Here is a 22,928-nt window from a genome sequence, read left to right on the forward strand (position 1 = left end):
TATCATTATCATCATTATTATCAACATGAAAGAAGAGCACTTGAGTAGCCTCTTTCAGAATGGAGGGGAAACATTACCCTCAACATACGGCAGTTTACAAGTTGAGGGAATTTGTACTTTTCTCAAAGTATGGAATTTTGTGAAATTCTCTTCAGATCTTCTTTACATCATTCTAAGCATGTGACATCACAAGCTGTTGCAGTCTTCTAATCCAGCAGTGACTACAAGGAAAATGTAAAAATTTATTACTTTTTAACAGATTGTCAGATTTTTCTCAAACTTTCACTTAAGTTGACTTAAGCAAGGTTAACTGTATTGGTTATACAGTATTGGGTAGAGAGTTTCAGAATTCATAGTGACTGGGATGAGGAAAAAGAACGTTTTCAAAATCTATAACAAATCACAATGAGCAAGGATGATGATATGGTAGCCTCACCATAGACATGACTGAGTGGGGGCTCAACAAAGCAGAACAAAAGAAGATATCATGCATAAATTCTACATTTTTATAAGTGAACTTACATTGCAATATTTCTGAAATATTGTACGCGAGCCTCCTATGGCATCATCCTTGTTTGGTGTAATTTGTTTTAGGTTTTTTAGAGTATTAGTTTCTCCGATCAATGACCACAATGGCTACAATAAATTCCACAAATCTTTGCATGGAGAGGCCGATTTATGTACTACATGATGTGAAAGTATGAAAATTGTCTGGAATTTCCCTTTACAACTATTTGCCCACTACAATTGTAATTGCTTGCTTTCAAGTATTCGATGCTTCATTAGCTATCACACACACACACACAAAAAAAAAATAATAATAATAATGAATTCAAAACCAAATCGAATCCTGAATAAACACACATCATCCAACAGGTCACTCATCACACACAAGCTAATCTCAAAAGCCAAATACACTGTAAATAATACATAAGCGTAAACTAAAACATAATATTCAAAACTGGGCTTTAATTATCAACTTTACACCTTGCAACATTTAAAAAAAAAAAAAAAATCATGTTACAGGAATGTGGCCTCATTAACATAGTTATTTGGCTGTAAAACCTAAATGTTCAGAGTGCATGGTTGAAGCAGTGAGACATAGAAAAATCTGAAAAATAGGACTGCTTAACTTAAAACACATACAAAAGACATCCCCTCATAATGCCAAACATCAATATTGATTTCGTGATTGGTTTCACTTTCTGCACATATGCTCATGTAAAATTCCCACCAACTTAAAGCAAAGAAGTGGTATTCACCAGCTAGTTGCAGGATCTACATTTGACGGCAGGTTGCCATTAGTGAAGTGCTGGACATGCCAGATACGATGGTGTAGGGTTATAATGCAGAGTCAAGTTCTATTCTATCAAAAAAATTAACTTCATCGAACAGAGTTGTGCTGGTGTGTCTACCTTCTTGCAATGGAAAGTATGTTCAATTCACTTTCACTTAAAGGCAGAGTGCGTTTAGAGGAGGATGCTCTCGAAGCAAAACAATCAGGACAAATATTTGGCTCTCTTGGGGCAAGTTAGCAACATGGCATATTTCGTCCTTTTTCATCCCTTTCTATATATTGTTAACTCGCCAGTTGGTGAGCTAGCAGACTCGATCCCTGTAATTTTTACATCATGACTAAGGCCTTATATTGTATCCAAAACTAACAACAACAAAAAGAAAAGAAACAAAAATAAGGATGCCAACACAAAAGGAGAAATATTGTACACATTACATGATTGACTTCACTTGACTTACGTGTCAGTTAAAATGTCACGACATGAACACTGCTATGAATTACTGAATAAATACATCACATACATGGCTTAAAAAGTTGCTTGCAAAACTCTCTGGCCGTTTCCTTCCAAACAGTATAGATTTTTGCAAACACTCAATATGAGGTTAGATTAATATTTCACTATACAGTTCCTTACATCATTAACAGCTACAAGATTTAGGAGATTTTAGCAGGAAATTCATAAGGTACATTAATCAAACTCATCTGGACTGACAGAGTGTGCTTGAAATAGCAGGGCAATGCAAGTCCTCGAGCAAATGAAGAAAACCAGATTTGTTCATCTTAATTGCATACTTTGGGATGAATGAGCGAGATGGAACAACTGACAAAACCTTTACTGATATTGGCAGTTGTCGTTGTTGCTGATGTTATAGCTGTTGCTATTGCTGTTGATGGGCAACCAGATGGGGATGGAAGCAACTCACAAGGTCAGACATATCACTCATGATTACTCGACATTACTACACACACTCTCTTTCGCTCAACTCATTACAGACAAAAACCTAATAATCCTCCCACTTCCTCTGAGGTCCCCCGCCTCTGGGTGAGAACTTTCCGCCGCCCCTTCTGTTCCAGTTGTCCTGCTGGTATCCCCCTCGGTAGCCCCCCCTGAAGCCACCCCGACCCCCCCTGAATCCACCGGGACCTCCGCCGTAGCCCTGGTTACCGTAGCCTTGATTGCCATAACCCTGGTTGTAGCCACCGCCGCCGTAGCCGCCCTGGTGGTAGCCACCCCCGTAGCCACCCCTGTTGTAGCCGCCTCCTCCCCATCCTCCGCCGCCGCGTTGCCTGCTGAAGTTCTCCTGCTGCCACCGCTGTCTGCCGTTGTTGCCATACCAGTCGTCTCGCCCATCGAATGAGCGCTTCATTCCCCGCCTGTTGTTGGGACCACCGCGCTGGAAGGGTCTGCAAATGATACAGAAGCATTAAAACTTCCATTACGCATCCATCTCTCATCTTGTCTCAAGTCATTGACATGCAATGACTAGCTCAACATACTTCAGGCTAGTTTGAATCTTTCTCCAGACCACATACACGCAACAAAATCAGCTCAAAAGCAGCATCAGGTTGAAAGTGACTTTCTTTGTGATAAAGTACAATGGCTCCAAGTCTGGAAGCCTCTTGGTGAAAGTGCCATACAAATTTATTTAAGTCATCTACTTCATTTGGTGCTTTGGAGAGCTTTGCTCAAGTTATCATGCACGGCATTCACCCATTTAAATACAATACAGTCAAAATCCGTCCAGAGAGGCCGCTCAAAGGAAGCTGAAATATTCGTTTTTCATATCATTACAAAATATATCTCTCTAGCATACATGAAAGGGCTTTGGATCAAAGGCCTCATACTCTTATTCAAGCAAGTGCCCATTCACTTTACTTTCCAAACAAGGAATATAAATTGCCCTGGCAAGCAGGCAAGTTGGTCTGTGGAATGTGTTTATTATGCATATCAATAAGCAAGTTCACAGTTAGCGCTCGTCTGCAATGACCTCGGGAACCACTGACTTTACAAAACATGGAATAATCTTTAAGAGCAGTTGAATACTGCAAAGCGAAAGTGGTAATAAACAAGTAAATGCTGCATGAAAGTCTTTCATTTACTCAGTTGAAAAGAACAAACATTCATCTGGTTCATACATGAATACTTCATGAATTCATGAAGACCTATCCAGTTTTGGAATACCTTAGTTATGAGTCAATTTCAATAGAAAGTCTGCAATAACCTCCATGAATATTTACACATGCTCACATTGTAAGTGTGACCTGGTATATATATATATATATACAGTTGAACCTCTCTTATCCGGCCTCCCTTTATCCGGATCTCTCTATTATACGGACGCAATCTCGCCATTTTTTTTTTTTTTTAATAATTACCGGAGGAAAGGGGGATTCCCAACTCCTTGAGAACTCCTACACAAACACACATGAATTACATATTACATCGTACTTCCAACATTAACATACACCTCTATTTTGGGGTCTGTTACTGAGTGTAACAATGAAAAGGTTGCAGTATACACATTACTACATGTGGTACTACAATGGGCTACATCAGTACATGTGTATGTATATGTACATGTATAAAGCATTGAGTCTCCCGTATCCGGCCAAATCCCTTATCCGGATGAGCCCCGGTCCCGACTTGTTCGGATACGAGAGGTTCAACTGTATATATATATATATATATATATATATATATATATATATATATATTATATATTATATATATTGTATATATCCATATATTTATATTGTACAGCAATGCTACCTGACAACCCACTGACACTCAGACAGGGCATTACAAATTATACTTTTCCCACTTGCCCAAATGAACATTTCAGCAAGTTTTCAACATATCGAACAAGCAACTACTCATTCATTTTCACTTGCCCAAAAGTGAATACCAGTTTACACCCCGGACAAGTATGCAAACAGGTGTGTTGCACCCCACATGAGTTAATGAGGGGTGAATTCAGGCACCCACCTGTTGTTCAGCCTTGGTTTCATCACCACATAGTGGTTCAGGACAGGCGGCACCCGGGCTCCCTTGTTCATGTACTCCTGAAACACGTCATCTGTGTCAGAGAAGCGGCCTGCGAAGAGTGCCTCGTAGTTGGCGAGCACCTCTTCGCTGATGGGCTCTGCGCCGGCCTTGGGGGTCTCTGTTGTCTCTGCTTCTGTCATCTTTGGGGATTTTGGTGTTCTGGACATCAGAAATCAGATTCACGATAAGTGAGAAAACATACAAAATTCAGACCCATTCTTGGGATGGTCAACAATTTCAGCTACATTGTAAATATCTTCACAAAACAGACACCTTGCCATATACATCTGCCAGTAATCATGTACACGAGATATACAATGTACGTATACATATACACTGTAGACATCATACACTGATAAGTGTGTTGTATTATGAATGATCCATTTCTAAGTCTCTTCTTTCAAGCAAGGATTAAGAAAAAGTAAGGAAAAATCCTCCACGGTGTACACTGTACAATTGTACTGTATGGGCATTTCAGTGTATAGGTTACAGGAAGTACCATGCCAATAGCATTAGATGTCTGTACACATCTAACAATGCTTACGAAAATAATTTCATTATCTACCAGGCTGTATATCAATGACATCAATCAAATGTTGAAACATGTGGGAATACCATTCTGTACTATTATAAAGTTTGTTTTTTTTTTTAATGCAGCCAGTCAAAATTGATTGTGTGCCTGAAACATTATTTCTCTCACAATATTAGGCCTTCACTGATTTGTTAAGGCAGTAGACTGAAATGTCCTGTAGAGTACTGTAAAACAAGCTATATTTACAGCATGAAATTTTCATGAGTCGGAGCTGACGGCCTTTTTCACAGGATTAAATTTTCATACTGCCACTGGCATCCAACGCATAAAGGGTAAAACCACCAGTTTTCTGCAATATTTGTTCAACTACACAAAAATAACATCGACAACAATGTTGTACTTAGGTTAAACACATTAAACTACACCGTACTTTCATCTCAATGTTGATTTTGTTAAATGCAGTGATCATAGAATTTCACAAAATCTCGTGCAATATTTGGTACCCTGAGGTACCAAATGAAAATTCGCCATTTTATTGACTTATTTTTTTTTTTCAGCACTGTACCCTGGGTTACCGAAAATGTGTAATTATGCACAAAAATGTTTTTTATAAGATGGCTAAGTAATTTCCAGCTTGCTGATTGGTCAAAGTGTACCACGTGATCATTCGCGAAAAGTGTCTATCCCTGCACGCCCGTGGGATTTTCGCGCACCCATATTGTCTAATGCACGGTTACTGTGGAAATTTTCGCGGTGTTCAAATTTTCGCGCATTTCGCGCAACCAGAAACTAGCGCGAAAATAAAAGCACGCGAATATTTTTGCTTGCCATATGTGCCTGTGCGTGATGTCTTGATTCCGCGGAATTAAAAACACGCGTAACTCTTCCGACCCGGCCAAGCGCAAAAAATTAGTTAGCGAAAATATCCACTTTCACAGTATTCAGCACAAGCTGGGATAATCTCGGAGAAAGCCTACTCTGGACCATTTTCCAATGTTAAGTACAATTTCAAAATCTTTGATATTTGATTTATTTCATTATTTCTTTCTCATACAAGGTATATTCACCTCGCGTTTGAAATTACTTAGCCATCTTATAAAAGGAATAACACATTTTCCCGTCGTTGTTCAGCAATATGCAGTGCACTCGAGGTTTCTTCTTCGCATGCACACTCCACACTCGCCTCTGGCTAGTGTGGAGTACGCATGCTCAGAAGAAACCTCTCGTGCACTGCATGCTCGCTAAACAACTCCGCGGAATGCGTTATTCCTATACTTATTTGTGATTATGCAACAATAAATGCATGGACATTTTTTTTTTTCATTTACATGCGCCGTGGTACTCTTGGCTATTTAAAAGTTGACATGGAAGGAAAATCAGCATTGCATTCGTTATCGCCACACCGATTTATGACCGTGCTGATGAGAAAATAGTCGTCATGACAACATTGTACAACTGTATGATAATGGACATGAGATGGCGCTACACAATGCCGTACCCCGGGTATAATATAACGGTACCCTGGTGTACGGCATGACGAATTAATCACTTTGATGATCCATCAGAATCCATCCCGCCCCTCTAGAATTTGGACGCACGCTATGCGAGTTCAATGTCAATGCGCGTACTACAAGGCTGCTGAAAAATGGGTTGCATCGAACATTCACTGTCATAGACTTTACAGTAAATTGCAAGTGTAACAAATTGCCAATAATATTCAGCGATCCATGGGTTTGTATTTACTGGCTATGCACAGTTAAATTACATACAATTCCAGCGAATCCAAAATGACATTTAATACTAGAAATCTAGAATCCATACAAAGTGTTACTGTGTCTGTGGGTTAGTTTGCAAAATGGCTGTCCCCTTCCTGGCCTGCCCTTGCCCTTGACATCATTTCACTTTCAGATTCAGCTTCCCTATAATTACGATTAGATTGTGAAGCAGTCACTGCAATTAATAGACGACGTAGACACTCTACGATCTAACATTGTTAGAATCCAGTACTAGAGTCTAACGTTAGTTGTCGGTTGTCTTTGTCCATATTTAGCTTCACTAATGATAATGAAATTACATGTACAGTACATATTTGTGAGGTCGAGGAGCATGCATATTGCACATGTAATATCTACCATCTAGCACCAAGCAGCGCTACACATGTACACGTGCTGCGCAAAAAGCCAATGCAATGACAATGCTATGCGAATGTGAAGCAGCAGCAGGTGCACAAAAGAGGTCTCCGATCTCCTCTCACGACATGTCTCATGACAAGAATTCTTGAGGAAAGATTGTGCATAAATGGGCAATCATAATGGAGAAACCCAAACAAAAGCAGGGGTTCAAAAATTCGTTCAAAAAATGAGTTATATGGTAACAACGACAGTTACTTACATACTATTTCACGTCGGACAAGGCCACGCTCCAGATCTAATCTAGTTACATGCAACAGACAGCATGCAGGAGAAATACACGCTTTACATCGGGATCCGCACACGTCCACACGTACACAGGCTTTTTCGATCCGTCAAATTCACATGATGGCGGCGTAGATGGCAGCACACTGCGAATCCGCTTTTATCCAATAGCTGGCGCTATGATGGCATACACAATAATTTTTCACATCATCTTTCATCTGTCATTATAAAAGTTAGATGAACATAATATTAATGCGTTATCTAAAAGAAATTTTGATTTCATTCGTTTTGTAGCAAATTTCTATATCACTGGTCAAAAATATAAATGGATTCAACATTCTTTTTAAACATCTTAGCATCATACAGGTTTGTCTTTCATTTCTCATCATTTTTCATTTCTTCACAGCATTTTGAATTTCACTTCTTTGTGAATTTACAATAGGCCCTATGCAGCCAAGGGCGGTTTTTGACTAATGATATGTCATCACACTTGAATCAAAATCTTTAAGGAACTATGCAGTGGAATAAGTCGGTTCGGAGTTCCACTTTGCGCATGAGCGTCATTCGGACCAACATGCATGTTGGTTTTTAAATTCACTCGGATAAGCATCTGTGATGTAATGATTATTCATGTAATCCTTATAAATGCCGCTTGCCAGCACATCCACCTGACAGCAAAAGTGGTATTTGGCAGTATCAATAAAAAGAGATTGTCAATACATCCAATGCAAAATAATGAAATTGATGCTTTCTCAAGTGTAATTGACAGATCATTCTGCTCATCTGGTCTTCGCAAGTTTATTCTTTGTTTGAACAGGATTGATGAATCCATACTGTTACGTAAAACTTATATGCATTATGTCAGGTGTATGAAAACGAGTGAAGTGCCCCTAACCAACTGAGAAAAAAGAAAGGTCATTCGTACCAATGTGCCCATGAGATAACTTCGAACTCATTTATTGCATGGTGACATAATTGTATACCCTGATCATCTAGATTTATTTTGTGCGTCATATCTTATGAAAACATTTCAACAATTTTTCTTCAGATTACTTGGATCAATACGCCCACTAAAAAAACAAACAAACAAACAAACAAAAACAACGAAAACAAAACAAAAACAAAAAAGCCAACAACCAAACAAAAAACAACAACAGCTTCAACCAAAAATTCTGCCAGTGACATAATCTGTCAATCAATGCTACAGTGCCAATGATTGACAAAAGACTTTGGAATTGAAAGGTATGGAACTCACTACCAAATGTTTTAAAGAATTCAAAGTCATTATCAGCTTTTAAATTGTTATATAAGAAAATGTATTTTCACTGATTTTATCAAATGCCCTGTTTTTACATAATATGTACCATATTATTTTTTTTGTCACACTGTGTTACCCAAACTTGCCTGGTGCAAATTATGAGTGCATGAATCCTTGAATGTGTGTTATGGGTATACATGCATTCGACTGTTTAGGTTAAACGGGCATGACTGCCAGATTGCATGTAATCTATTTATTAGTGTAGGCCTAGATTTTTACATAGAATTTCTATCTGCTTTTTATGATCGTATGGACTTGTTGATTCAAGCCCTTTCTGGCATCAGTTTTTACATTCCTTTTGTACACCAAATGGTTTGATTGTGTATATAATCTTGCATCATTTTATTCACTGTTTTAATATATCATTTTTTTATCATATATTGTTTCGTTATATCATACATAGATCTGGTTACTACTGATTTCAATTGGACGTATTGCTCCTTTCAGCTCTGATTGCTTGTTTGTAGTGGTCTTTATGCTTATATTTATGTAACATGATTTTTATATTCATATAGTTGGATTGTACAGGACCTTGATGTAAAACAGCATTCACTTGCTGATCTTGTTATCCTGTACATGTTGAAATCAATAAAATGTACCTTCCCCTTGACCCAGCATACATTAACTTGCATGTTTCCCTACCTATCTTTTGTTAATCATATTAGTAATGCAGAGAAGTATAGGCCCGAGAGGTATGTAAGGGGTAGAATATGTGAGATAGCCCTAACGGCATTGATGAAGTGATGTATACTCAGTAAGTCTCAGAAAATTTGGAATAAATGCAATGATAATTTTGATTAAACTCTCTGTCCAACCATGGAGCATTATATACAACAAGTACAATGTAGCTCCATGGTCAAACACATCCCAACCCCAACAGACACACACACACACACACGCACACACACACACACACACACACACACACACACACACACACATCATAATAATACTTATCGACTGCTGCTCCGAGGGACACATCAGTTAATACTATTTGCCCTGAGGTGATTTTCTCAACAGTGCTATTATATGGCCCGAGATGAAGTCGAGGGACATAATAGCACTGTTGAGAACTTGCCTAAACGGCAAGTATAGTTTTAACCTTGCCCCCAAAGAAGCAGTCAATATTTGTTCTTTATACCACATCCGCATTATTCTAGATGTATACTTTATGCGAAAGTAAGGCATTGAAGCTCAAGTTGTACAACCGGTCAGAGAAATAACATTATATACATGTAGGGCACCTACATGAAATACTGAGTATAATAATTATTTCACAATGTGCACACAAATACACGCGTAAGATATAGGCCTACTGTGGTGCATCTTGGAAAACGGCCAGCTGACTGCTAGGCAGTATAATAGTGAAAACTATAGGGACTGCACCTTTGACCAATTCAGAATCGAGAATACATCAACATGAGGTACAGTGCACATGAATATAAAATTTTATACCACACACATATTTTTCCTTCTATGTTCCTGAAAATAACCACTCAATATAAATCTATTGATGAAAATTTTTAAAGGAAGAGGCGTATGTTATACCGTCTGCCTGCAACAACAAAAACAACTGTGGGCTGTTTTTTGTTTGTTTGTTTGTTTGTTTGTTTGTTTTTTAGATGGTAGGTACGTCGCATAGCTAGTATGATGGTAGGTAGGCCACCTATCCTATACAGATGTGCATACATGAAGTGATATGAGACTATCAGACCGCAATGCGCCTTGAACTGCGACTAGTTGTACAGAGCTGCGCGACACACGTACAGTAAACGTCTGTAAACACAGCTAATGAGCACGATGAGTGGATGTAATTATGTACGGTTGGTGCTGCTAGCGGAATGCTGCGCTGCCGAAAATCTGCACGATGAAACCGATGGCGATCGTACATTTTGAGAGAGAAGAACTCTGGCAGGGTCAAGAGAAGTACTGCAGTGAGTGTTACTGTCTCCAATAATCTGTCTGGGACTGACGGGGGCCATGTCGAATCGGGAAGCTAGCCAAATCCAATTCTATATATCCTCCGAGGCTCTGAGTCTGATGTGCCCTCGCCGAGGCCGCCTCAAGATCAACGAGCGTTTTCCCCATTGAAACCGCGATACCGACAGACTGTACCCAAGGACGCCCAAGCAATAGCAACCAAGTGACGCATCGAGCGATGCGCTGGGCCATGGGATTTCCATTCAAACTTGAAGTCACTTCAAACTTAAAATGCGTCGTTGTGTTCTAACGATGTCGATGGGATTTAGTCATCATAATCGGACAGAGCAAGAAATGACATGAGAACAACGTGTATTCGTAGTTGTTACCGAGCCAAAATTGAATTGCAGCATGACTGAGAAACTGTGAAATGTGTATGTTTCCCTACAATCACCACATCACTGACCATGCTGACAGTGAACGATGAATGACGATTGAATGAACAGTGCCATACCAGCCGGGGCAGCCACTCCACTACCACAAATGTCGCCACCATAACTAGTACAGTAGTAGCAGCCAGTGCAACTAAACACAGTTACGACTGCAGCAACGACTGCAGCAAAAAGGGTATACTTTGTTCTAAACTGCGACCAGCAGCCCCATACTACAGCCAGTACAGGACCAGTCCTCTACTTCCGTATCAGATGTGATGTGATGTGATACGCATTACGCTATGCGTATGGGGCTGCTGATCGCAGTTAACTTTGTTCATGAATCCCGATTCTCAAGAGATGAGATGTTGGTCAATGAATGTTGTTAGACAAGTCTATATTTACGCTACTGTACTAATCTGCTTATTTATGTCAATGAAATACGCGGTAGACTGTTCATTTCTTGGATGAGCATTGCAAAACATCAGTACAGTAGAACTAACAAATTAGAATTAGTGTGTAGGACCTATGCTGTAGATAGAGGGATGTCGTTAAATAGACTAGATCCCGACATTTTGGTCACTAATTAAATAAATGGGAAAAGCCTTTCAGTGTTCACATATAATACTGTCCTACACCATCATGTGCATGTTACTTCTGAACCTTCTGAAAGTTATAGCCAGCAGGGCAGCACACTGCATATTGCTGACTTTATTTTCATACAAAGTAGATCTACAACATGTGTGGATTAATCTGTGTTATTTGAAATTTACCTAAATCGCCGAATGTTATCCATTCCCCTTGGATTTGATTAAAGAGAAAGGCTGATTTTGATATGAAATATAAACAAAGGAAAAATAGATGGAGATATATGCGTATATGTCGTAAAGAGTATTATACACTCTGCAATCTACAATGTATGAGGTTGTTGGGGTGTCTGTTTTATTTGTTCGTAGATTTTTGGTAACGATTGTTGTTTATTAGGTGATCCGAGTATCCTCTCGGATCACCTTCTGTATCTGTACGGATTCTTTGGTTCTTCTTCTTCTTCTTCTTTATTTCTCCTCAAAAGTTGTGTTTCGATTAGCTCAGAAAGTGTTCCTCCTATCAATTTCAAAATTATACCATACATGTATCATGTCCCAAAGTCGACAAATTTTGTAAAATCATAGTGATCAGTCAGCGGTGACGTCACTATGACGTCATTATATGAAAACACATTTTCATGCATATCTCATTAATGGAAAGGAATTTTTCAATGGAATTTACGTCACGTATATTTCAAGTCAAGCGCATTCTACTCATATTATCAAAATTCACATTTATTATTAAAAAGTGCGCGTACGCGCGCGTTGAAATATTTGTATGCTCAAATCGAGCTCAAATTTTTTTTTGCACACGTTTCAGACCATTTGGAGCATTTTTTGAAAAATTGAAAAAATTGGACGGACGCGTACGCGCGCGCGCATATACGCACGCACAGCTCATATGCAATAGAAATTTCCCGTTTTTTCACTTTGATCGGATACCTGAAAGGTCAAGGAATATTTCTACCAAGTTTCAAGTCAATCCGACTCAATATGACGTCATACGGGCCCGTCAAAGTTGAAATTCCGCGCGCGCGTCAATGGCGATATACAGTGCAACTATGCCAAAAAACCGCCAATTTTAAATCCGATTTTACTCGTCAGGATGGACGGTGACCCCCCGTTTTCTTTACATATTCTGAAAGCTGATGAGTTGTACATGCCATTTCATGGGTTGGCGAAGCTGAAAAAATGATGAAAAGATATCAAATTTCTTAATAAAGTAAAAAAAGTAAATTTTCAAAATGACGTCATGAAAATTCAAGTTCACTCGAGCGTATTTCATTTATCCTTTGCCGATTTTCACACAAATTTCAGTATGTTGTAGCTTATTAAATGCTCTTTCATTAATATCATAACAGCATTTTGATTGGATGACGGCATCACCTCGTAAAAATGGATTAAAAGTAATTTTGTCAAATTTGGCCAGTTTACGTGTTATCTCTATGGGAGTGCAGTTTTTCTGGAAATGAAAATTGACATGACTATCTTTCTCGAGCACTATCTCACTTATGCTTCGGTGAACTTCTCCCAACTTTTAATATGTTGTAGCTGAGACTTTGGGCTATCGTGAGTGTGCCCTTCATTTTTTCATACGACGTCGGCATCATGTCAAAAAAATTGGTTGAAATTAAAGCTTATCTTCGATGTATTGAGATATTTCTTCCTTTCTGCAACTTTCTTTGCAATAACTCAAGAACGACAGCCCCTTTCGCCCCCATATTTTGCACATGTTTAGTTTATGTTACGTATATTTTTTCATAAAATAACAACTACTTGATCGGACACCATGTTGGGTATGTAAATTAGGGTCAAAGGTCATAAATATTTCATCTTGTATCTTAGTAAATACATGTCCTATCTTTCCCATATTTTGCACACGTAAAGACCATGTTACAAGGATCATTTCACAAAATAGCCACTTTTTGCTCAGATGCCATCTTGTCTGTGCAAAGTAGGGTCAAAGGTCATATGTACTTTTTTCTGTATCTTCGTTATGACGTGTTATCTCTATGGGAGGGAATTTTTCTAGATGTAAAAGTTGACATGATTGTCTTAATCGAGCACTAGCTCACTTACCCTTTGGTGAATTTCTCCCAGATTTTAATATGTTGTAGCTGAGACCTTGCGCTATCAGAAATGTGCCTTTTGTTTTTTCATACGATGTCTGGATCATGCTAAAAAAAACTTGGTTGAAATTAAAGCTTATCTTCGATGTATTGAGATAGTTCTTTCTTTCTGCAACTTTCTTTGCAATAACTCAAGAAAAACAGCCTCTATCACCCCCATATTTTGCACATGTTTAGTTCATGTCACGTACATTATTTCATAAAATAACAACTACTTGATCGGACACCATCTTGGGTATGTAAATTAGGGTCAAAGGTCATAAATGTTTCGTCCTGTATCTTGGTGAATACTTGTCCTATCTTTCCAATATTTTGCACACGCAAAGACCATTTTACAAGAATCATTTCACAAAAAAATACTTTTTGCTCAGATGCCATCTTTGGTGTGCAAAATGGGGTCAAAGGTCAAATATACATCATTCTGTATCTTCGTTAGTGCATACGGAATTCGGTACCAAAGATGGCAGGTCTGACTCCCTTTTCTAACTGAAACTCCAAACATCACATGGCCAGTGTCCCCTCAACACAGATGAAACCTGTATGGTCATGCCTATTGGGATCAGGACTCAAATCATTGATTTCCCAATAGATCGGATCACCTAATTTGTCAGTGTTGACAAATTCCGAGTCTAGTTTCAATCTTTAACTTGTCTAGTGATAATAATATTCCTTGCATTGTACAGTGTATAAGGTATCTTCACATATGTATACATGTTTTGTAAACAGGAATTATAAGTCTTCAGACTTTTCACCCGTCTGACTCTGTGTGTTTTTTGGATGGCAATAAACCTGATCAATTTCAATTTCAATTTCAATTTCAATGTTTTGATGTAGAATCTGTGCTTTTTCATTTGATCCACAGATGGCGCGGCAGACGTTCTGCTGCACCAGCAATGTGCTGGTGCTTCCTGTGTGCGGGATCTTTGTCTCACTCCTGGGTCTGGTTCTTCTCATCATCTACCTGGTTGCCAGGGGCATCACGTCATCGCTGTACCTCGTAGAAGCTCCCATCCCATCTTACGTTGCTGCTCTCATGGTAACTACACTACTGCACTGGTCTTGACTGCTGTTAGTGTTACTGTCTTCACTAATCCCACTAACCTTCGAAGTTCTTCTAATAAATCTTATCCAAAGATTGCAGTTGGCATCAGTGTAGCCTGTGTTGTTTACAAATCGAGCTGCGTAATAGTCTTCAGAAAAATACTGTACAGACTGCAGAAAAACTTTACTTTTTCTTGTTTGTCATCTGCAATTTAGAGATTTTAGCAGTTTTCATAGAGATATCTCACTGCTGTGAGTGATGTCAACCAAATTGGTCAGAATTTTTACCAACAAAGGTGTACAATTCGTCTATGCTGCCTACAGTTTCTTGAAATTAAGTGGTTCTTTCTCTACAAAGCACTTAAAAGTTGACAGGAAATTAATTTGCCAATTATTTAATAAGAATTTTGAAAGTACACATGTTTTGCATGGAAACAATGATTTGATGATCAAGAGGGGCAATCTGATCCGCCCCATCCCTTGTAATCACAAATCAAAGTGGTTTCAGCTTCTCGGTATGGCTGTAAATATGCAAGAACACAAATTCATCTATTTTAATGTGGGGAAATGCAATGTGTCAGGGATGATACAGAGGTATGTTTTCCCAGGGATTCCCTAATGAGCTGTGGTTTGGTATATTCTTTTCACTACTCCCCCCTCCCCCCCCCCCCCCCCCCCCCGCCTCTTTTTCTTTGGTGTGTTTATTTGTAGGGGTGAGCAGGCTGACCAAATGTATGTCTTACATGTATGATGAAAATTGTTTCTTGACTCCAAATTTCTTGCAGACCATCATTCTGGGCACAATTTCTGTGCTGCTGGTAAAGAAGAGACATTTAGTTCTGGTAAGTAAACTTGAGTAGACTTCCATGATTACATGAAATAAATGAAATGAAATGAATGAAGTGAAATATGCAGGTTGAACATCATGAAGGTTTTTCTCTGTGTGGAGCAAAGAATAAGCACCATTTATGTACCACTCTCAGTTTTGTGGAGTTGAATCACACAGTTCAATCAAATCTTGATGTAACTATCTCAAACAGAGCTTTAAAGGACAAGTTCACCTTCATTAACATAAGGATTGAGAGAATGCAGCAATATTAGTAGAACACATCGGTGAAAGTTTGAGGAAAATTGGACAATAGATGCAAAAGTTATGCATTTTTAAAATTTTTGTGTTGGAACCGCTGGATGAGGAGACTACTAAGGCTCATGATGTCATATGAGTACAACAGTAGAAAATGTAAAGAAAATTCAACATATTTTCACTTTTTTCGCATAATAAAAGAGCACTTGACTTGCCTCTTTCTAAAGGCAATGGGAATAATATTACCCGTAACATATGTCAGTAACGAGTCAAGGGAATGTGTACTTTTTTGAAAAGATGAAATTTTGTGAAATTCTCTTTATATTTTCCTTATATTGTTGTACGCATGTGACATCATACACTGCAGTAGTCTTCTCATCCAGCGGTGACTGCACAAAAACTTCAAAAATTCATAACTTTTGAACGGATTGTCCGATTTTCCTCAAACTTTCAATGATGTGTTCTACTAATATTGCTACATTCTCTCAATCCTTATGTTAATGAAGGTGAACTTGTCCTTTAAGGAGCATTGACTAAGCTGTTAACTTAGCCATTATGATGTGAAGTGATTGTGTGAGGTTAGTTGTGAAGCAATTAGTGTAGTGCACATACATCAAGGTTGTAGGATTAATTCTGTTTTTATTGTTTTCTTTTTTTTATGTCATGGTAATAGCGTTACTGCAATCATAGTGGGACATTTTTCACAATTTCTTCCATCCATGCATCCCATTTTTAGACTAACATGGTGTTGGTTTTCAGACTTGGGTGGCAGGCTTAGGCCTATGCCTTACAGCTGAAGCCCTCTCTTAAAACTGTATAGAATTCTTCTGCATGTAAACAATACCCTCCACCAGAATACATTTAGCCTTAATTCATCTGAAGCTATATTTATTTATTTATTTACTTACTTATTTATTTATTTATTTATTTATTTATTTATTTATTTATTTATTTATTTATTTATTTATTTATTTTATTTATTTATTTATTTATTCATTCATTCATTCATTTATCTTTTTTATTTTTTATTTTTTGCTCATCAAATGTGAAAATATCCCCTGAATATCATTTCATTTTGTGTTGAGTAACATGTTTTAACTGTGACTCTCTAATTGTGACATCATATCTTTAAACATGTCTTCAGTATCGCAGTATGACACCATGTGAGTCTTTCATTAATTGATGGTTGAGACCCCATGCAATATTTTGCAATAGACCGTTTCAGTAATGTATTCAAATTCTATCCATGCTTTGTTCACAAAGTTTCCCTTAGCAACCACAAAGTTTGCTGGAGATATGTCCCACCTAGCAACAATTAAGTGAATTCCTGTATAAGGAACTTTATTGGAGGGAGCAGATGACTGAAGTGCTTTGTTGCTAGGATGTAGAAAAAGAAACAATGAATTATAATACATTACAGAAACAGACTATTAGAGATTTCTATAACATGTTTCTCTATATTTCTTCAGATTTGTGCCTCCATCATACTGAGTGTCCTTGACCTGATAGTGTGCATCGTCCATGCGGTGACCGCCGGTCTGGTGTCCATCCCGTTCCTTGGCAGCTTCTCCGTCTGCGTCCTGCGGGCAACCAGTGGAGAGTGCCAGTGCTATGTGCTCGGAGGAGCGGGCACCAACAGCACTGTCATCGTACCAGGAGGTCAGTGTTATTCTCCCAAACTGAAATGGCAGATCCACGACTTATGGCCTGTTTACACCAAGTACGGTATGGGCAATGGGCCGGGTGTTTTGCAGTGGTGCGCCAAAAGGACATATCTGGTTCTGTTACAATGTCACTTCCCCGCTAATAATTTTGTTACAAAATTTATCTTCTACTGTTGATTTTGTTACTCTTGATTTTGACATAAGAATAACATTTTGGATGATTTTATACCAAATTACTGATTCTTTTTTAACAGAACTAGACATGGTTCCTTTTGGCGCACCATAGCAAAACCCCCGCCCGTTGCCTGTAGCGTTCTTGATGTAAATGCGCCTTTAGTGTGATGATAGTGCAGCAAGTTACAGAAGCTCAAAGTACATATGATACTGACACCAGTACATGATACTTGATGCAGTAATCCCATGAAACACATCATTTGTGAATTCATATTGGATTGATTTAAGGTCATATGTCCAAGGTTGAATGTGTAGTGATCCCAGGGCTTGACATTAGTGGTGGCCTGGGGCCATTAAAAATTTGTATTACGCCACCAAATTTCCAAAAAAGCTATCTTATGGTGGCCCAATTGGGAAGCTAAATTTCATACTGAATTTGTAGATTTTCTTTATTTCAGGCCACCAAAATTTTGAATTCAAAGATTTTAGTGGCCTAAATGGACCACCAGAAAAACAATAATTAGTGTCGAACCCTGCTATATGGGATGCAAGTCATCAAAAGTTCATTGTTTAATGACTTTCTCGACAGATGACTCAGATGCACCTCAAATATATAAAAAAACTTTTGATTCATTGAGACAACTCTCAATGACATCCTCTATACTGGTTGATCGCCAACAGTTCACTCAATGTTTGAATCTTTCCACAGATGACACCAAACACTACACCTTCAAAGATGTGAAGAGCTGTGGATCCATTGAGACAACTCTCAAAGACTTCGTCTACACGCTGTGTATAGTGTACAGCTTCTGTGCCTTAGGGTGTGTAGTGACCGCATTCTTGTCAACATTGCTGCTCTGTAGCAGTAGACGGGCTCAGAAAAATGAGGTATGTATCTCTGTAGTAGAATCATCGATATTTCCCCTTTGTATTTGTGTCATACAAATGATGAAATGAAATATTTCATTTACACATTTCCTTTGTGTCTTCTCAAGTGCCAGCATCTATGCAACGCTGCACACTGGTACTGATCCAACAGTCCAGGACCAGTAAAAATTATTGTCAGACCAGTAACTTTTTCAGGAATAGACCAGTAAAAAAAATGGAAAAACTGGGTACCTACTGGTCCGACAGACAGGTCAGACCAGTGGAAAATGGGTTAGAGTGCAACCCTGGTCTATGAAAATGACAAATTACTATTTATGAAGTGCAATTACACACTGTTTTATGATTCAAAAACTGTCCCATAGTAGACTTAAAAGTGACTTACAAATTATAAGACTGATTTTCTTGACTTGTTTACATCAATTGAACAAAGTTGAATTCTGTAGAGCCTGACTCAAAACCAAACTGGAAAGGCACAAAGCTTTATCAAAACTTGATATTCTGTGAATACACATTGAATATTAAACAAGACACATGCATGTGAGATGATATGTCATGAACTTAGACAACAAATGATAAAATAACTACCTATAGGTAGTTTTCCTCATTCAATAATGTTGACTTATATTTAGTTTTACTATAGACTTCTTATTACCATATACCAATCATATGTCTTTATTTCCTTCCCCGCTTCTGTTGCTGTGTTTTGGACATTTATCCAGATCAATACTGTAAAATGCAGGAAGCATTTAACTCATCAATAGAAAATCAACAAAATAATGGAGTCAAACTTCAGATGTTATCATATAATTTGTACAGCCATGTACAGGATAAGGCCATTGGCTGCTACATGTATGATGGAAAGAGTTCATGTGTTCTTTATTGCGTCAAGTCTAATGGCTGCAAGAGGACACATTTGGGTTACATATTGTCGTTTTATTTTGTCTTCTTGCAAAGGCTGACAACGAACGAAATCAGACCAGAGCTTCCAGCAGAAGTCAGTATATCGTCGAGGAAGGTAAAATCTTTGTTTTTCTGTCTTGAGTAGATACAAAAAGGTACATTTTTGAGAAATAGTGTATCATGGATTAGGATATTTTTTGACATAATATTTATCAGCATATGGAAAACAAAATCAGCATGAAGAGAAATAGAAGAAGTTTCTGGTAACGTTATTAAATGAGCAGTGCATAGCATGATGATAACTAACATTAACATGCCACTGATTATGTCGCTCATGTGTTAACGGTGACTTTATGGTGTTTAGGAAGTAATCCTCTGTTCCCCTCCTGTCTATTTGTGATTTTATCTCTATTTGAATCTGCATCTTTACCAATGCAATCCTCCTGTTTGGTAGAGAATATAAAAAAAAGATATCAAAAGCTAGTGGCATGTGACTCCAATAGGTAGTCTTAGAAGAAAGTGGTAAGTGTTAATGTGTATCATCATTGTTTCAACTCTCCTTATAATAGGTGAAGCCCAAGAGAGGAACCCTGCAACTCAAGATAGTGTTGAGAGGGCCACCAGCCCTTTCTCTTTCCTAGGCAGCCGTAGTGGGAGAGGTTCCATTCAGACCACGCCCCAGGGAGTGCAAGCAACTGGGGGCTCCACCAGACGTGAGCGCAGTAGAACACCAAGTAGGAGGCCGGTGCAGAGGTCGGCCAGTGTGAACACCCCTACTGGAGCTGTAACCAGCAGCTCCCGATCCACCTCTCGTCATCAGTCTGTCACTACTGTAAGCGGAGGAGCCACCAGGAGCGAGTCCAGTCAGCGGCCAAGACTACCACTCCTAGTCAGGGGTGGCTATCTCCAGAGCCACGTCAATGGACCGCGGGTACCCGTCTACACCATCCAGGGCTCGCACGAAGCGTACATTGCACTCACAGATCTTCCTCGCCTGCAGCTTCCAGCCTTGGCCCAGGTTCCTGCATACATCCCAGAATCTTCAAACCTTCCAGCTTATGAGCCACCTCCGTACAGTCCCACAGCCGAGATATTGTCAGAATCGCCAGAGCGGGAGTTGACTGCCTCCCCCACCATCACATGGTCACAGGTTGCAAGGCAGAGCCTTTCGTTTGACGATGAGCTGACAGTTGAACCAGCCAGAGATGACACTGAACGTCAGTCGTTGCCATCTCTTGATGCTGTTGAAGAAAGCACTGTGGAGGAGAACAGAAATGCCACCAGGGAGGTAGAGCAGTCAAATCTAGCTGGTCTTGACTCCTCTGATGTCTTAAGAGCCATTGATGTTACCATCCATGGAACAGATGTAACTAATGATGATGATGATGAAGATGGTGCTGGACAAACCACACATTCTGAAATTCAAGACACAGGATCAGGAGATACCCATGGAGAACCATCAACAATAGATCATGTGCCTCCAGATATCCTAACAGAAGCCATTGAGTCGGCAAGATCAAGTCTGCATGCCACACCACAGCCCACCGAAGAGAGTGGATTGGTGCGGGCTGACGCTGAGGTGCAGACTCAACTTGATGCGCCGTCCCTAAATCAGTTGAGTGTGTCCAATGTAGATGCAGGAGAAGGTCCCAGTGGCCTTGTGCTGGACATCACCAACTGTCCAGTGGAATCAACTTCTGTGGCTGAGCCGCAGAACTCTGCAGGTCAGTCAAGAGACATAGGTCAGCAAAGAAATGAGACTTACCCAAGACAGCACCATACAAGCCCAGCATCAAAGCGTTCCCAAATTGGCAGTGCCAATCAAATCATTGGTCATGTTGATGATGTTACGAGAAACCGTCCAGAAGAAGCTGACCGAGAGGAGCAAGCTGACATCGCAGACAGAAATCCCAGGAGACCAAAGCGATCCAAAAGTCTGTCTGCTGCGGCCAATGGCAACACAGAAAGGCCTTCAAGGGAGGCCCGTCCCTCGTCACGTGGCAAGCACTCCAAGTCGTTCAGCAGAGAACAGAGACGATGCTACGAAAGAAATCTATCTCATGATAGCCCCACTACACGGAAAATAAGCCCTGACCGTGGATACAATCCACGTTCCTTCCCCGTCAAAACTAGGAGAGCCCCAGATGAAGATCCGTTGATGGCAAGACAGGTCAGAAGATCAAGTCCGGAAAACCTGTCAGATATCCTCAATTTGGTTGAAACGGTGCACAGCACTTCAGCGGGTCGCTCCAAGAGACACAAGCAGCGGAGGAAGGTGAGCCAGAGGGGGAACCTCCTTGACAGTAGGGTGTGACACTGTGTCACGGTGGAGTTACATCACCTTGAATTATCGCATTCTAAAGCTTCAAATTCTGGAGCATCTCTTGTGCAGCTGCTTTCTGCCTTGACACCTCTTGAGCTGAAGCCGTATCACCTTGAATTTCTTTCTTGTTTTTGTTTCACCTTGAATATATGTATTCCAAAGCATTTTTACCTTGAAATGTCCACAGATTGTTCTGTTTATTTTAACTGTGTACAAGTCTCATGAGAGCCTTGATATCACATAGATGTGATGGACTGCATTTAGATGACATAAGCCTTTTTTACATAGAATGCATCAGAATATATTTATCATCTGTGCAAAGCTCTTGGCGATGTCTATTACTGTACATGAAGGAATCACTAAATTATTCACAGGTAGCTAGATTATCAATACCAAAGGCAGATGATGCTCATTGGCTCCTCAAGTAATGTAAAGGGATGTAAATAATGTAAATGGTAAAGGGATCGCTGTGATACCATGATATTGTGTGTGTATGAAACATATGCAGATTTTCTTTTTTTTTTTTTGTGGTCATTTGCATCACCTGTATTGCCTTTGCAGTATGAGCTGAAATTCTGTGACTAAGTTAATTGTCCTATCACAGTTTTTCGTGATTTTGCTTGGATGTATATACCTGTGGTGAGAGTGTATGTTAACTCATGTATGGAAATACCATTTTATCATATGTGCTTTGTGCATAAAGAAGCATATTGTAAACAGTAATGTCTATTTGCCGCAGGATTCATTCTGAATTATGCACCTTTACAGTTTTATATTTGTAAGAACTTAATAGCAGTATAATGAAATGCTTGGATGTGAGATTTATATACCTTTGTACCATTTTTTTTTTTTTTGCTTTTTGGGGGGTTTTTTTGGTGTTTTTTTGTTTGTCTTTGGTGCAGTGAAATGCATATTTTTTAGGCTGTAAAGTATTATTCTTTACTGACATGACACATAAAAGTTGATTGATAAATCACTGTCGCCTTCATTTTGTCCATTGAGAGAGATTATCTCGCTGTAGGCATCGCTATACCAGAAATGTTTTTCTCTTCATAGCTTAGAGCCAGAGAGAAGTTCCTTCTTCATGCAAAAAAGTAGACTTATGGTCTTTCGCTTCTCAGGTGCTAGTTTATAAATCCTCAAGAGATTAACCCCCTTTCAGATGGAAGAAAAATTCTTC

At 39.1% G+C, this 22,928-nt stretch overlaps 2 protein-coding genes across 3 annotated transcripts; one reads left to right on the plus strand and one right to left on the minus strand.

Annotated features, from left to right (window-relative positions):
* Positions 1 to 949: 949 nt before the first annotated feature.
* On the minus strand, positions 950 to 7,383 carry LOC140237537 (uncharacterized). Of its 2 annotated transcripts, none has more exons than XM_072317471.1 (3): positions 7,267 to 7,383; positions 4,284 to 4,502; positions 950 to 2,701 (listed from the first exon to the last, which is right to left on the minus strand). In XM_072317471.1, exons 2-3 carry the CDS (start codon positions 4,481 to 4,483, stop codon positions 2,299 to 2,301), a joined length of 603 nt encoding a protein of 200 aa, XP_072173572.1. In that variant the 5' UTR covers positions 4,484 to 4,502; positions 7,267 to 7,383; the 3' UTR covers positions 950 to 2,298. The 2 variants fall into 2 exon arrangements, with proteins under 2 accessions (XP_072173572.1, XP_072173573.1); XM_072317472.1 differs by having other exon boundaries at positions 7,271 to 7,322.
* A 3,733-nt stretch (positions 7,384 to 11,116) lies between these two features.
* Positions 11,117 to 21,773, plus strand: LOC140237877 (uncharacterized). The gene is made up of 7 exons (XM_072317809.1): positions 11,117 to 11,154; positions 14,537 to 14,710; positions 15,501 to 15,557; positions 17,269 to 17,458; positions 18,347 to 18,525; positions 19,480 to 19,540; positions 19,995 to 21,773. The coding sequence occupies exons 2-7, from the start codon at positions 14,537 to 14,539 to the stop codon at positions 21,737 to 21,739; spliced, it is 2,406 nt and encodes an 801-aa protein (XP_072173910.1). The 5' UTR covers positions 11,117 to 11,154; the 3' UTR covers positions 21,740 to 21,773.
* Positions 21,774 to 22,928: the final 1,155 nt, after the last annotated feature.

Source organism: Diadema setosum, chromosome 14 (assembly GCF_964275005.1).
Source record: "Diadema setosum chromosome 14, eeDiaSeto1, whole genome shotgun sequence".
Lineage (NCBI taxonomy): Eukaryota > Metazoa > Echinodermata > Echinoidea > Diadematoida > Diadematidae > Diadema > Diadema setosum.